This window comes from Dreissena polymorpha, chromosome 15, assembly GCF_020536995.1.
Source record: "Dreissena polymorpha isolate Duluth1 chromosome 15, UMN_Dpol_1.0, whole genome shotgun sequence".
NCBI lineage: Eukaryota > Metazoa > Mollusca > Bivalvia > Myida > Dreissenidae > Dreissena > Dreissena polymorpha.
Genome location: NC_068369.1, coordinates 1,735,921 through 1,753,670, shown reverse-complemented (window position 1 = coordinate 1,753,670; position 17,750 = coordinate 1,735,921). Strand labels below are relative to the sequence as shown.

General features: G+C 36.1%; 2 protein-coding genes across 3 annotated transcripts in view; both read left to right on the top strand.

The window, feature by feature from the left end:
* The window catches only part of LOC127860497 (helicase with zinc finger domain 2-like), a 58,551-nt gene that overhangs the window by 28,500 nt on the left and 12,301 nt on the right, over positions 1–17,750 (top strand). The gene's annotated exons all lie outside the window — the stretch shown is intronic.
* LOC127860500 (uncharacterized) lies at positions 5,887–15,546 on the top strand. 2 transcript variants are annotated; one of them, XR_008039822.1, is made up of 5 exons: positions 5,887–6,396; positions 9,564–10,743; positions 12,637–12,843; positions 14,453–14,492; positions 15,453–15,546. XR_008039822.1 is itself a non-coding variant. In XM_052398607.1 (4 exons), exons 1-4 carry the CDS (start codon positions 11,675–11,677, stop codon positions 15,493–15,495), a joined length of 303 nt encoding a protein of 100 aa, XP_052254567.1. In that variant the 5' UTR covers positions 11,521–11,674; the 3' UTR covers positions 15,496–15,546. The 2 variants fall into 2 exon arrangements, 1 of the variants encoding a protein (XP_052254567.1); XM_052398607.1 differs by lacking the exons at positions 5,887–6,396; positions 9,564–10,743 and adding an exon at positions 11,521–11,687.

Here is a 17,750-nt window from a genome sequence, read left to right as displayed (position 1 = left end):
TTGTTTTGGAATTTCGGAAGTTGTTGCTGACAGAAATGGTCAGATTTGCGATATCGTGAAAGAAATATAAAGCCCGCACCCCCAAAATATTAAATAGTAACAACACGTCACAACATGTTCATATAATCATAATATTCATAGCAATAACTTCTTTCTATAGATCTATCTTTTTCAACAGTATTGTGTTTCTGTTTACAGCTTTTCACATGCATTGTGTACAGTAAACTATTGGCACAACAAACAATAGTCGATGACTCTAAAATCGGATCGGGAAATCTAATATTAACGGTCTCATCTTAAGGTTCGTATAAGTGAAAATCAACTCAATAAAACAAATTGGTTTATGAGCCGATACTGTGCAAACAAAAATTTACTATTTGAAAATCAAAGGACGATAGCTCAGTAAATCTTGACTGACGAAGCAGTATTGCGCATGTTCTTGTCAAGTCGAGTGTGCCTCCAAAAACGTGTTCACGTTCAATCTTAAACCTTCTGTAAAATACCATACACAGAGATGAGGTGTCTTTCGAGAAAAGGTTATGAATGGCGTTAGAAAGGCATCAATTATTATTTACACAGCATTGAACATTCAAACGAAACAAAAAAAATTGTGCGGGTAATGTATCATTAACGCCGGGCTGTATATAATCTAGAACGAACTACACGTATGTATGCTCCAGGCCGGGTTATGTATCATCTATGCAGGCCTGTGTACCATATGGGCCAATCTGTATATCAGATTTGTATTATTAATACATCAATACTTGGCAGTTTGCCATCTCTACCAGGATGTGCATCGTCCAGGCCGAGCTGTGCATCAAACCTAGCCGAGCTGTGAATCTTCTAGGCTGATCTTTGTTTAATCAAGGCCGGGCTGTGTAATTTAAGCCGGTCATCTAGACCGGGCTTTGATTCATTCGGGTATTGCTGTGTATTCTTTACGTGAGGCAGTGTTTCATCTAGACCATGTTACAAAACTATTAAGATTGAGCTATATGTTAGCATCAAGTAAGGGCTATGTATAAGCTTCACCGGGCTATGTACCATCTAGACCGCGCTACGTAGCAGCCGTAATGGACTATCTATCATTTATACTGGATTACGTATCATGAGAGCCGCCTGTTTATCATCTAGACAAGGCTATGTATTATCTCGAACGAGCTATGCATCATCGGAGCATTTATATGCATCATACTAATCATAATATCATGGTTATGCATTATATACATGTAGACTATTCTATGTATAATCTCGGCCGGTCGAGTATACTAGTAATCCAAACCGCGCTTTGTATCATCTTTGTATCATCATTGCTGATTTGTGTATGACTAAGGTCCTTCTATGTTTAATGCAGAGTTTTATATCAACTGATCTATGATATGTGTCTTCTAGGCCGACATATGTATTATTTTGGCCCAGAAATATATCATCTAACCGTACTTTGTATCATAAATGTCGGACTAAGTATACTCTAGGCTAGACTATTTATCATATAGACCTGGCTGTGGATCATCTAGGCCGACTTATGTTTCATCCAGGCCGAGCTATGTATCATCTGACCCGGACCATGTAGCAATAAAACAATGCTATTGAGTATCGAGGCCCGGCTATATACCATATTGACCTGGTTGTTTATCTACCCCGGCTATGTAATAGCTAGGTCGGGCTATGTACATTGTATTATCTAGGCCGGGTGTGAAAATATAATAAGTATCAGTTGATTAGTACACGTATAAACAAATGATCATAAACCATAATTTATGTAAAAGAGATTATCCGAGAGATCACGGAATAAAAAGTGAGAAAATTACAGCCAACCATTTTACAGTTTTCAATATATGTATACAGACATTTCATTTCTATCAGTATGTTTGCAATAAGAAGGTTTACCTCTGTATACCTAGACGAATGTTCTTTATTAATTACGGCTGTGGTAGAAAAGCGCCACCGGTTTAATGTAAAAAAGATAAATACCGCCGTTATTTTCGAATTCAAAACAAACGTGTTCATATATCAGGAGTGGCTCCAGCATGTAAGGCTTGGTGGGCTGGGGCATGTTTTCATCCTCCTCCTCCTCATCATCATCATCACCATCATCATCATCTTCTTCTTTTTCATCATCATCATCATCATCATCATCATTAGCATTAGCATCATCATCATCATCATCATCATCATCATCATCATCATCATCATCATCATCATCATCATCATCATCATCATCATCATCATCATCATCATCATCATCATTATTACCATCACCATCATCATCATCATCATCATCATCATCATCATCATCATCATCATCATCATCATCATCATCATCATCATCATCATCATCATCATAGTCATCATCATCATCATCATAGTCATCATCATCATCATCATCATCATCATCATCATCATCATCATCATCATCATCAATCAATCAATCATCATCATCATCATCAATTCATCATCATAATCATAATCATCGTCGTCATCATCACCTCCATATTTTATAATTGTCTTAGCATCATCGTTATCGTAATCATCTTTAATTATAATTACAATCACCATTCATCTTCAGACGCAGAAGCAAAATCCTCATCAGCATCAACCTCATTAACTTCTTCTTCTTAATTTTCTTCAATCAGGGTTTTTATTATCATCATTACAACCATTATCTTCAATTATCATCAGTATCATTCGCTTTCTCTTCTTCCTCCTACTCCTGATCATCAACATTATCATCATCCTCAGCATAATCAACATCATCATCTGCAGCAGCAGCAGCAGCAGCATTATAAGCAGCACCAGCAGCAGCATGGTCGTCGTCGTTGTCGACAGTAATCGTCCTAATCAATCTTATTCTTGTGGGCTAATACTTAAGTGAACGTTATGATTTTAAGGGACGTACTGGGTCTTGAAAGTTTTAATCAAGCCATCAATGTGTCGCTGGAGGTGAAAAGTGTGTATTAAATGTCACGGTACCGAACTGAAGCGGGACTGGCTGCAAACCTTTAACCAACCGGTGACAATGGCGCCCAACGTGGAACCGTTGCGCTTGCAGTTCTCCATAGAACATGTGCGTTGATCCGTCGAACAGTAATTCACTATTCCCTGAGACTCGATTTTGGTGACGAATTCAAACTTGGCAGGGGAGAATGCTAAGGTACCGAACTTACGCGGCATTCGTGATAAGCCGTGTAAGCGGCCCGGTAACCTCATTCAATAGAGCACTCGCCTTGTAAGCGGGAGGTCCCGGGTTCGATTCCCTTTCAGGCTGCACACTTTTAACCTCCCGGCGACATATGTATTTTGCCTAATTTATTGTGCGAAAGCAAAAGCTTATCAGGTTGCAGGATTAACGGGGTTCACAGGGATTTACACACGGGCTGGACAGAATGTGAACACAAAGGTTTTGTGAAAATATCCCACGTTATTGAAATACATTCACAACAATCTATAATGCATAAAAACTAGTCTTTTGCAGTTTGTGTCGGTATCTTAAGATAAAAGAATAAATCATTGAATACGTCTGTTATCGCGTGCACCATAACCGTGTGCATGAATGCTGTACACATCGATTTTCGGCCAAGAACACAGGCTTATTAATTAAAGTAATTCGGATGTATTTCATATTGCCATGAGCAGCATAAAAATATGTCTTTAATGCACTAGTTGAAATTCTGAAAAAAATGGAATTTACCGGTGAGTTAAAATCTTTTACATGAACACCACAAAGTCACGTGATCCTGCACCCTGTTATATGTCAATGGTAAACTATTAAATATGCCGTAAACGTAAGAACAAATAGTGATTGGTACATTTTATTGAAAATATGAGAGCGGTGTCTAATCTGTAAACGATAAAGACATACGAGCGAAAGAAGCTTATGTACATATGTAGAATGTATTAGTATTTACAATTGTCCTTTTTTCGCCTGTATAATATGTATGAGAAACAAACATATTCAGAAAATTCTGGAAATGAGGCGGCACCATATCGCCTCGTCTTTGCGCCGCTAGTGCAGAAAAAACTAGAGCTTTGTCACAGACGTGACGAATACCCCCACATGCCGCATTGACACAGAATATTTTGCATGTTGTCTTCACAAAAAAAACCGACAACATGCTCAATGTTTAAAACGCACTAAGTGACCCAATGACCTAGTTTTTGACCCAGCATGGCCCATGTTCGAACTTGACCTACACATCATCTAGAAACAACTTCTGACCAAGTATGGTGAAGATCGGATGAAAACTACTTGAATAAGAGAGCGGACATCATGCTGAATGTTAAATAACGCACTTAGTGACCCCGTGACCTAGTTTTTGGCTCAGCATGGCCCATATTCAAACTTGGCGTAGAGATCATAAAACTTCTGACCAAGATTGGTAAAGATATTGGATGAAAACTACTTGAATTAGAGAGCAGACAACATGCTGAATGTTTAAAACGCACTAAATGACCCAATGACCTAGTTTTTGATCCGGCATAACCCATATTCAAACTTGATCTAGACATCATCTAGATAAAACTTCTGACCAAGTTTGATGAAGATCGGATGAAAACTACTTGAATTAGAGAGCGGACACCATGCTAATGTTTAAAACGCACTAAGTGACCCCATGACCTAGTTTTTGGCCTGCCATGACCCATGTTCGAACTTGGCCTAGACATCATCTAGATAAAACTTCTGACCAAGTTTGGTGAAGCTCGGATGAAAACTACTTTAATTATAGAGCGGACACCATGCTCAATGTTTAAAACGCACTAAGTGACCCCGTGACCTAGTTTTTGACCTGCCATGACCCATGTTCGAACTTGGCCTAGACATCATCTAGATACAACTTCAGACCAAGTTTGGTGAAGCTCGGATGAAAACTACTTTAATTAGAGAGCGGACACCATGCTCAATGTTTAAAACGCACTAAGTGACCCCGTGACCTAGTTTTTGACCTGCCATGACTCATATTCAAAGTTGACCTAGACATCATCTAGATACAACATCTGACCAAGTTTGGTGAAGATCGGATGAAAACAACTTGAATTAGAGAGCGGACACTTAATACGGACCGACAGACAGACCGACAGACCGAACGACCGACAGACCGACCGACAGACCGACAGACAAGCTCACTCCTATATACCCCCCTAAACTTCGTTTTACAATTGTAGACATCATCTAGATACAACTTCTGACCAAGTTTGATGAAGATCGGATGAAAACTACTTGAATTAGAGAGCGGACACCATGCTCAATGTTTAAAACGCACTAAGTGACCCCATGACCTAGTTTTTGACCTGCCATGACCCATGTTACGAACTTGGCCTAGACATCATCTAGATACAACTTCTGACCAAGTTTGGTGAAGCTCGGATGAAAACTACTTTAATTATAGAGCGGACACCATGCTCAATGTTTAAAACGCACTAAGTGACCCCGTGACCTAGTTTTTGCCTGCCATGACCCATGTTCGAACTTGGCCTAGACATCATCTAGATACAACTTCTGACCAAGTTTGGTGAAGCTCGGATGAAAACTACTTTAATTAGAGAGCGGACACCATGCTCAATGTTTAAAACGCACTAAGTGACCCCGTGACCTAGTTTTTGACCTGCCATGACTCATATTCGAAGTTGACCTAGACATCATCTAGATACAACATCTGACCAAGTTTGGTGAAGATCGGATGAAAACAACTTGAATTAGAGAGCGGACACTTAATACGGACCGACAGACAGACCGACAGACCGACAGACCGACAGACAAGCTCACTCCTATATACCCCCCTAAACTTCGTTTGTGGGGGTGTAAAAATACAAAAGCGTCTAAAAATAGGTATGAATGTGCAATCTTGAATCTATTGATCTGCTGATAAAAGCTTTAGGAGTCAAAAAGATGGTTTAAACTCGATTTAAATCGCGGGATTTCACAACCAGCGATGTGCTTGATGATTGGTGGACAATCCAACCGCTTAATGTGGGATTTCGGGAATCTTTTTTTCAAAAACACAACTTCCATGTTCACACCTTGGTTACTTATTGTTTGAAAAGAAGGAAGGTGTATGTCACCTTATGCTGAATATGGAACTTTGAACTTAGCTCATATCAAAACTAAAATTCAGTGAAACCAGATCTAGCAACTTATTAATACAAAAAGCTTTAATTGAAAATTCGCACATTTTATGATTTGGATTAAAACATAAGTTCGATAGTGTTAGAAAAATAGATTACAAAGCGTTTTAGATGGAGCAGTTTTTAGCACAAATAATAGGAGTTCTCCTAACTATCGTGTTTTGTTATGCCTTGTGGTCGGTAATTTACAATTTAGGGACAGGTACACTTGTCAATTACCCTAGGCGTTCAGTGGGGAGACAGGATAGATATTTATCATCCAAGATACAAAACGTAAGTTAGTTCGGAAATTGAAAGTATGTTGTTTATAAATACAACCTAATTATAGCATGTCTCGGTTGTTGCCCTTATAATTAACTCTTGCTTATTTATGTATATACAGTCCCATGTATTTGCTGTATCAATTCATCCATATTTTTCAAAAGTATAGATATTACATCACAATAATATAAACGCATTGCACAAGACATGATTATATTTAATAATCATTGCAATAATGATGCAAGCAAATTAATCAACCTAACTTTCGGTTTCTAAATATAGAATTAATCTTCGAAATTGATGTAAACAAAGGAATGACGTATTTTTTCCTGTAAAGGACTTTTTTAAAGTAAGTATTGTTGATAACATAACAATGATTGCATGTTGTATGTTTGCATGTTGTATGTATCACTTGGCAAAATGGTAACTAAGGATAAATGATACCGCGAGACAACTTTTGCTAAGCATTGTTTGAGTAAAATATGACATATTCGTAGAATAATTTTTTAGCTCAACTGGCCATAGGCCAGAAGAGCTTATGGGATGGCATGGTGTCCGTCTGTCTGTCTGTGTGTGTATGTCTCTTAAACTGTCTCTTGTTTATCCGATAAAGTCCACATTTTTCATCCGATTCTTTTCAAACTTGTTCAGTGTGTTGATATTAATGAGGACTCGAAACCTATTGGAAATGGGTTACATCAGAGTAAAAAGTCTAGAATTACCTCCCCTTGAATTTTAGAAAATTGTGAAATAAGGCTTGTTTACGCAATAAAGTCGACAGTTTTCATCCAATCATTTCCCAACTTGCACAGTGTCTTTATCTGAATGATGAGTCAAACCCTATTGAAAATGAGCAGTATCGGAGTTATAAGTCCAGAATTATCTCCCCTTGAATTTGAGAAAAATGAAAACCTTTAACATTTTGCCATAACTTTTGCAATATTGAAGATAGCAACTTCATATTTGGCATGCATGTGTATCTCATGGAGCTGCACATTTTGAGTAGTAAAAGGTCAAGGTCATCCTTCAAGGTCAAAGGTAAAAAAAAATGAAAATCTTGAACATTTTGCCATAACTTTTGCAATATTGAATATAGCAACTTTATATTTGGCATGCATGTGTATCTCATGGAGCTGCACATTTTGAGTGGTGAAAGGTCAATGTCATCCTTCAAGGTCAAAGGTAAAAAAAAATCAAAGCGGCGCAGAAGGGGACATAGTGTTTCCGACAAACACATTTCTTGTTTGTTTACATATAAAGTTCTATCATTTTGAAACTTCAACGGATGTTTTATATCATCAAGGGCCAGAACCCCATTGAGAGTGAAGAAAATTTGTCCAACTTATTTTTGATCAGGAGCCATTTGAAGTTTAAATTTTACGTTTCTTCTTGTTTATGCGATGAATTTACCATTTTGGGTCTGTTTATTTAAAACTTACTCAAATTGTTCATACTATCAAGGGCTTGAGCCCTATTGATTCCAGCCAGTAGAGCGATTCAGGCCCTCATGGGCCTCTTGTTTCAAACACTTGGTTGAAGTGATGCACACACACGGCTTGCATGCCTTTGAATGCTGTGTTAATTATACTCCAAGTTCGTTCTGGGCGAATTTCATAGTTATGCAGGGGCGTCGGAAGCAAATTGACATTGGGCGGCGGAGGGGGTGGGTATGGGAGGGGGAATCGCCCTCCCGTTGGTGGGGGTCCGGGGCCTCCCCCTGAAATTTTTTCAATTTTTAGCATCAAATGACGTATTCTGGTGCGTTTTTATGCCTGATACCTGACATTATACACGCCTATTGCAGGTATATTCTGAATGACAATAATAATATGTTAATTGTATTTTCTTTTTATACAATAGACCTCTGCATTTTATTTTCATTTAATAAACCTATTGAATTAATTTAATATGCTTTAATATTGGTACATATTCATTATTATTTATATATTCTAAGTGAAAACATATATTTTGACATGCAAATCAAAAGAACAAAAAGTGTGGCGTTACTTATAAAAGCATACTTGATGTGACACCGACATTGACCTAGTTGTTTCTAGCAAACATGCATGATATGCTTCTTTTGTCATCTGACTACTGTTGTTTTATTGAAGTATGGTGCACCGTTGTTAAGATACCAATTGTATCGGCAGTTATGTTTAAGATCAAATAAAAAGACCTGTTTTTGAAACACGTAACATAACCAATCCATCGGCAGTTGCGTTTCACTTCAATAAGACCTGTATTTGAAATTCATTACTAAAATAAATTAAATAATGTATCGTCAGTTATTGGTAAATTTCTTTAAAACCCGTTTTTGAAATACATATAACTAGTCGATGGACAATGATGTTTGACTCCATTAAACATATCTATCTATGGGCACCTATGTTGACATCATCAAGATCTTTTTTTAATATGTAACTTATCTAGCATGAGTTATGTTTAACTTCAATTAGTTCTTGATTTGAAATTGATAACATAACATATATATTTGTAGTTATGTTTAACTTCAATAAGTCCTGTCTTTGAAGTATATAAAATGAATATTTTATATAATTGGAAGTTCCGTTAAATTTAAATTGGTTCTGTCCTTGAAATATATTACATCACTTATTGGATTCGTCATTAGCAAATCAAGAATCCCGTATTGATTGTTTTATTATCAAATATAAAATATTACGTCCCGGGGGGGGGGTTAACTTCCTATATACGGGTATATAGGGGTGTGCCAAAAATATGGGGGGTGTTTTTCGACTAAAATGATAGATATGGGTATGGTTTTGAACATCTAAGTATAGATATGGGTATTGAAATCAGAAATTTGATTGTATATAAATGCATATAGATTTGAAAGTATCAGTATAAAAAAGTGTAAAAATGCTAAATCGAATTCTAGATTTTGTAAATAAAGCTATGCTTTTTTGAAAAATAAAACGTTAATATTTTTTGTATTGAAATGGGTCCACTTTCTCAATGGTATCGTATACAAATGGGTCTGCTTTTTTAAAAATCTTGTATCAAAATGGGTCTACTTTATCAGCGTTCCGGTATAAAAATTGGTCCCATTTCGGAAGTCATAGTGGGACACCCCTACTCTAAAATTTGGGAAGTTACCCCCCCCCCCTCCCCCGGGTATTACATATTATAACTAAAAGAGATATTCAAACAATTATTTACAGAAAGTGCCAACATGTATTGCCAATGAAAGAAAAGCCACAACGAATAGTGACAATAAATCCAGTCTAAAACACTCAAAGGCTGATGTAATAGTATCACCAAATTTTCCTTCTAAAAACGAAGTAAGATGTAAAATAAATCGGAAGCCGAAAAGCAAGCCTGTAGTCTTTGATCCAAATGATCTGGAGCAGTTAAACAGTCAAGGTGAAGAACACAACTCTCATACGCAAGTTCATGACATTAAGAGAAACTTATTCGCTAAAAAAGAACAGGTGCTTGATGATGATGCACATACTGGTGATGGTCCGAATGTCTCTGCCGATCGTTTAGCCGATTATATATCCACGTATATCTGCTCGGACCGCGCTAGTGATAATGAAACCAGACCGTCAGAGGACAGGATGGGAAATATTGGTTCTTTCCTAGCGAGAGGAGATGGTGACGAACTAGGCCCAGATTTAATACCGTTTAGTGTTCCGGAAAACAGCGTGAGACGTTCAGACGTGAATGATAATGAGAACAATTCTGTTAGTCAAGTGGCTGGAAGTACGGATGACTATTTTCCTGACGAAACTAAGACCGTACAGAACTCGTGTAGAAGGAGATGGTTTGTCGTTACCGAACAACAAAACGTGAACAAAAACGGTCATATTGCTGACGATGGGGATACAACAGGAAGTTTTGAAGTCGACAGTTCTAATGTGAATCAATATGCACGTTCAGATCGACGGCAAATAAACACAGATAGACGTGTTGCCGACAGTTGTGCGAGTGACAGTATTGCTACAAGCGAGGGTGACTGATGGAAATGCATGCATGATTCCTTACAAAGAGCCAACAGTGACCGACGGTGGTGTTCCTTATAATGGTGCTCGCCCCAAAACTTCCGAAAATGACGCTCCCAGAAGAACCAGAACACCAATATCAAATCAACTGCCTGTCGCAACCGTCAAAAATGGTGAAATATCTGACCGAAGTGCTAACGTAGATGTTTATTACCACCGCGCACCAAAGCAGGACAATTGCTCTTCGGCAAAGTCAACTCAAAGTGACCACCGGAGTTCCCGGACGAGTAGTGGTTTTCCCGACATGATGTCCGGTCAGACAAGTGCGGGTGTACGTACACATGCATTAGGAACAGTGTTAATGCCGGCTGTAGTTGAACCTTCAATTGTTAGAGAGGTAAGACTTCATACTACACTATCAATTTTTCTGTTTACCAAATAGATAGACGACAGCATTGACTTTATTTTCAATAATAATTTGAACATGCGTGTCGATTTTCTGTCCTCGTTAACTTAGTTCTGACGTTATGTGTTAACCAGAGACGTCTATATGATTAAGTTTGTTTGAATGCACAAGTACTTGTTGTTTGAATCTGTTTGGCCGGTTAAGCGTTTCACCTTAAAAAAATCAGTGCATTTTAATCCATTAGCTGTATTAAAACTTCAAAGTAAAACGCGCAATATAATGATTTGCACCATATATTTAGACTCTGACTGAATTAAAACCCAAACTCCCAACACAATATTTAACATCTTTAGTACGGGATGTAAATAGCTACTTGTAGATTACATGGAGGTAAACGTAGGTTACAGATGGTATAACTATTTGTTTATGCATTGCGCTTGTGTATTATTCATACAGGAAGTTCAAAATTTACAATTACTGATAATTCCGCTGATAACACTGGAAATGCAGATCATTTTAGATTGCTGCGGAACGATATGCAAGTATAACATTTCTTTATTTACTTACGTAAATGATATATGAGCTCTTTTCTAAAATTGCAAAGCGAAAGTAAAAGTGGGTTTATTTATAAATACATCGTAACCTCATAGGATTTTCCTTTTATGAGCGATGCGGTTTTCAACAAAGATAAAGGCTGCTGAAAACCCATAAATACAGCTAGTGTATAACCTGGGCTTCCCACAATTGGATTTTTGCTATTTTTAGACGTTTTCAGTATTTAAAAGCAGTGAGAATTGTCCGCTTTTAAGTGTAAACATTTTGATTTTCTGCGAAGAGTTGTGTATTTTACTGAAATATTTTTCAATAATCTACTTATGAAAAAACCTTTTATGTGATTAAAACATAGAGAAGGATCACCTGCATGTGTTTGAAAGGTACTGTACTGCGCAGTTATAATTTAAACGTTATACATTATTTACAACTCGCTATATTCAAAACTTCCTGGTTCGAAAGCTTTACATTGTATTATACAAACATGTATATATTTTTGTTTTATTAATTAAAAATAAAGTTTTGCGACTGAGTTGAAATTTGATATAAATACACGCATATTTTTGTTTAACTTTTTTACTTCTATTTTATTAATTTAAACGAAATTCAATATTTTTCTTATGTGTTGCATACTGTAAATATATGTTTTTTGTCGCAAAATAACTCCGGAAAACAAAAATAAAACTGTAATTGTATATATAAACGTTTAAAAAAACGTCATCCATATTTTGTTTTTATCGAAATATATCGATAAATATCATACATTAAGTAATGAAAGTTTTGTTTGAATATTGTTATATGTGTTCTTATATCGTTACATTAACAAGTTACACCGATTTTAATACAGTATTGAATTATTGATGCCCTCTTATTTATTCATATGCATGTACATAATTCATACAACATTAGCATACTACACATTGATTGTTTTTTTTCTGATTGTTTACATGTATATTAATCTCAAATCACAATAATAATCTTAACGTGATGTGAAAGTGGCCATGTACTTAAAAAACCATCCGAATACTACCAGTATACCTATTTACTTTACATGTACAGTCGCCCAATGATATGTGACTAAAAGCACATTTCAAACACTGTCCTATAATAAGTAAGCTACTCCGTGCTCAGCATGTCACCGACCACATTTACAGGAATATAATTTCCCGTTCTTAAAACCCTGGCCTCGTCTGTGAGTCCTCTAACCCCGCCGAAATTTAAACTTTCTTCACGTGTCATATATTGCATTGTGATTAATCTATAATGAACTTGATACATGTATTTACTTATTTATGTATTTATTTTTCTAAACTTATTTAATGATGCCTTCAGATGGCGGGGGAGAATATCTCGCAGCTCATAGATCACAGCATCATTGCTGCCGACCTTGGCGACACCAACCGAGCTCGGATTCTCGCCCTACAGGCGATAGCTGGCGCCTGCAAGGAAAGGGACGACTATCTCAATGGGCTGAACCCGGTGATGCAGGAGCAGCAGCTTGCGGACTGGTTTGGCGGATGTTCCTTCGTATTCAACAAGGTAGGTCACTGGATGTTCGGGACCTGTTGTTTTTTTACTAGGTAGGTCACTTTTTGATCGGTAAATATTCCTAACTTTTTAACAAATTAGGATGTTCTTTCCTATTAAGCAGAATAATTCACAAGAAGGTCGTAGTTTTGAAGTATATAACTCTGTCTGACCCGATATGTTCGAGTGATGGGCCTAAATATTAAATATGTTCGAGTGGTGAGCCTAAATATTAAAAATGGACTGCTTTTTTCTATTTAAGAAGAAAGATAGCAAGAAAGTATGTAGATATTTCAAATGTTGTGTGAACATTATTACCAAATCCTACGTCGATTTCCACGTCTTATTCAAAAAGTCAGTTGACACCGCATACACAAAGACAGGAATTAATAATAATAGCTTATTAACCCTCTGCGTAAGATAATGAGGACTGTAACATTAGCCGTATTAGTTTACGGATCGACAATATGTGTTGCTTAAAATAGAATACACATAATGCACTGATAGGGCAGAACATTAACATCCCTGCGTATGTACACAGTGCAGATATCCTATTACAATGTAGACATTATACAAAGGGTCATGTCGCCTTTTAAACAATGTGAAAATCACGTTGTAACATTTTAAATGGGCCTTTTCGCAGATTTTGGCATGTTTTGAAGTTTGTCATAAAATGCTTTATATTGATAACTGTAAACATTAGATATAAAAAGCTCCAGGAAAAATTCAAGAATAAGATTTTTTTTAAACAGTAACCCTCAGCAGGGCTCGAACCACTGACCCCTGGAGTCATGGAGTAAATGTAGTACCCACTTATACCACTCGATCATCTTTCCGGATACAATGCCTACTGTATGTTATACTTTATATAAGCAATCCTCGTAGTTTCACAGAATATAACGACAACAACAGAACTATCCAAATTATTAATTCGTTTCGCGTTGCAACGCTTTATAATTTTCTGGTTTTTAAATCGTCACAAGATGCATATAATGGTTATTTTAGAACATGGTGAATGTTCAGTATTACTGATTCCTCACAAATATCATAACTAAAACGAAAATTTGCGAATCTGCAACATTTTTTTTCAATTTTGTCAATTAACCCAAACGTGAAAAGACCCCTTTAAACCATGCAAATGTGTTTTTCATACATCTTATATAAATGTTCGTTAGTTTATTAAAGCGTTGGTCTTTGATTGTTTTTATTTATTTAATCTATTTTTGCATACGTATATTTATTACAGACTATATTTTAATGTTTAGTATTCGGATAATTTTTTGATAATCATCATTTGAATGATATATTTTATCATTATCAGTTGAAAAGGACTGCTTTCGAAGAATATCAAAACCACAAGACTTACTGTATTGCGTTGCTTTACCTGCAAATAAATATTGAAAAATGACAATGCTAATATTAATAATTGTATGACTCCTTAAGATTCCAACATTCAATGAATATGTAATATATTGTGAAAGGAAATACAAAGTCTATGTGTTACAGCAATGCTTAATTAATCATCGTGAATAATATATATGACATGACATAAAATACATGCAATCGATAAAAGCATTGCGCACTGCGCTATAACATGCATGTCCTAATTATTCGTTGTCAGATTGGCGATTATATCCAGTCGGCCAGGTACTTCTACACAGGTAGGTATTGTGCACGTATCGACTGATCGATATGAGGTCACCAGTATTCAATAGGTTTTTTCGTCAGTTATTTTTTGTAAATATTGAACGTTTGCCAGGTCGTTTAGAAAATGTATATTCATGTTCATATATTTTTGGAAAACCTTACCTGTATGAATAAATTACAGTCGGCTAGCATGTATTATGGTTGTGTATGTAGGAACCGTTCGATCTTTACTCTTAGTTAACTTTCGTCCGCTTATTTTGATACTGACACTGAAAGTTAACGCCATTCTCTGACAACATCCTGACAATATTTTCTGATTCACTTGCATGGTTCGAGGCTTGATCTAATACTAACTTAACTTTTATTTTATTATTAAGCGTTGTAGTATATAAGCTATATATGTGTTAACACTAAACTGTACTTACATATTAAATGGTATTATCAATGATAATAAATATTTTTTACGATTAATGACATACATATTACCGCACACTTCAAACTGTAAACGTTCGGTCAAAATAATACATTTTGCCTGAACTTAAGGTTTTATTTTATTTCAGCGAGTTTTCATTTTTGTGTGGTAGCTCTATTTAATGTTGTATATTTACATTATGTTTGATCTGATTGCATACATGGCCAACGCGTTTATAAGAAAAAATGCCCCCCATGGTATGCATATAATACTTCACCTGACGTCTAGACAATTCCTATTAGGATCGGCATAACATTTGTACAACAAGTGGCCAAAATATGCTTTTTATTTAATCTCGTGTTGCGGTCTTAAAGTACGCTTACTTAATATGAAAGACATTATCACGTGCACAGCAGCATTGAGTTTCCAGCAGATTATGTTGTCTTTGTCAAGCATCTCGCGCAATCTTCCAATAATGAGTCTCTCTATGTTTTTTTACGTAATTTGTAACTATTTCACAATATGTGCATACTTCTTGCATTCGAAACGCGTGTCGTTTCAGCAACACTGTTCGACAACATGTGGAAGGAAAACGAACATTGTGAAGTTTCCGGCGTCTTGTGGGAAAATATATTACACGACGTACCAGGAAATCAACGTGTATGTGTTATCTCTTTTACTTTTTTTATTTTCAAATGTTTGCACAATTGACTAAAAAAATGGACGACGCCTGTCTGTCCATCCGTCCGTCCGGTCGTTGATCAGTCGGTCGCTCGTTCTGTCTGTCCGTCCGGCGGTCGGTTGGAGTAGAACCGTTACTCTGCATTTTATAATTTTGGGGTTATTGACGTGTGTATTTGTTTGTGGTGTCTTAATCTAGAGATGGATGTAATGGAACATTAATACATAGATACATGTACCTGAGCAGTGAGTTTATAGCATATGAATAGGATTCCCCATTATGGAGAATACAACACTTTTTAAAATTCCGCACAGAGTGAGGATACTTAGCTTTGAATGAAGAGAAAAGAGCGCAGTTGAAAACTAATTTAAGCGATTTTTTTTATTGGATGTAGTCTACACCATTATTGGGATACATAAATTGGAATGTAAAAAACATGCGCAATCCACTTAATTATCAGACAATTAATTGAGCTAGTGTTACGAAATCTCATGCATATATACCTAATATCAATGCTTCACTTTTGATTGTATAAGGTGTATAAGGGAGTCACTTTCAGGTACACTGTGTCTTATAATAAGGAATAATTATGTCCGCTTATGGGACCACGAAACACTCTGTGACTTTACATAGGACGAGGAAGCTGCTGCTCAGACTGCGCGATTCATATGGATGCTTTGCCACGCCTGTAACACAGCTCTAGTTGATTATGCAATTTTATTAAATAAATTATGTTACTTTTGTTGTATTGCTATGAGCATACAAACGCTTCAGCATTTTTAGAAACAAAAAATTTTGCACTTCTATATGCTACCCTCTAACGCGATATCACACATGCCGTTTGCTAATTGATATGATTTTTTTGGTATAGGTGTACCTATAAAGACCGACGTCTTGTGATTATGAAATGTATTTAAACTATCAATTAAGAATATAACGTAATTCCTTGGTCATGTTGAGATTGGGTAAAGCATTACATAAATAATAGTTAACGGTATTTTTCATTTTGCCTATTTTAACTTTCAGAATATTTTGGGATTTCTCGCCGAACTCGACAAAATCGCAAAACTTGCGGAAAAAAGAAAGAAATGGAATCTCTGTGTGCTGATAGACGGAGACATCAACCGTATGTACGTCCACACTAGTGCGTTACCATGGCATTGGAACGCCAAATATACGGGCAAACCCGGGCCGCAAAGATGCCATATGGAGGACAGCCAGATGCTTATTTCAGATGGTAGGTTTCTGTAACAGAAATCTTTTAATTATTACATTAATTTAAACTTCTTTAAAATATTCCATTAAAATTGACAATCATTAGACTCTAGTGTATTTGGGATAACAATATAAACACTAAGTGCGGTGAAAATCCTCGAATGTGAATCCATGGGACTCTAAATTTAGAGGGCGTGCATTTATCTAAATGCCACATTAGTTAATGTATACTAAATAGAGAAAACAAACAAACTTAAAACATATCTATTGTAACTTTTGACCTTATTGAACATTTTTGTTTAAATTGGTGTCATTAAATCTGTTCAATTATAATTTAACAAACATGTTTAGTAATATAATTTCCGTATGAAATAGTTTCTACAATCATTTTCAGGGCGAATCATACACACTTGAAAAAAGTATGCAGTCTCAGTAAGTACCGCCTTTTACTTTTATATCCGTTCTTTAATATTTCAGCAGTTAAACCATTTACAAACATTTTACGCATTGCTATGTTTAAGATATCAAGTAAAATAACAAAATAATTCACACTTCTTTGCTGTTTAGTCCTGCAAGAGTTCTGTGACTACGATGATGTTGAAGCCTTCGAGTTGTGGAGCAAGGCACTGTGTATGTCCGGAGACTACGATCTGGCACTCAAGAAGTGCGAGCTGGCCTTGCAATATTGTCAGGTAAAATTATTTTCTCGGGACTTATTCATATTAATTTGTCATCATTTGAAATGTCATGGTTTGTAGACAACACACAATATAGTTAAGCACCAATAATTTATTGTTTAGGAATTCTCTCTTAATCTTAGTAACATCACCATTATAACCATAATATTTTGTCATATATTAATACAGATTTTTGTCCAACATTGTACATAGTATTGAAATGCACAATGATTATTTAACTTGCATAACATTTTTTCAACAATGATACATCATAGCTATAAAATCC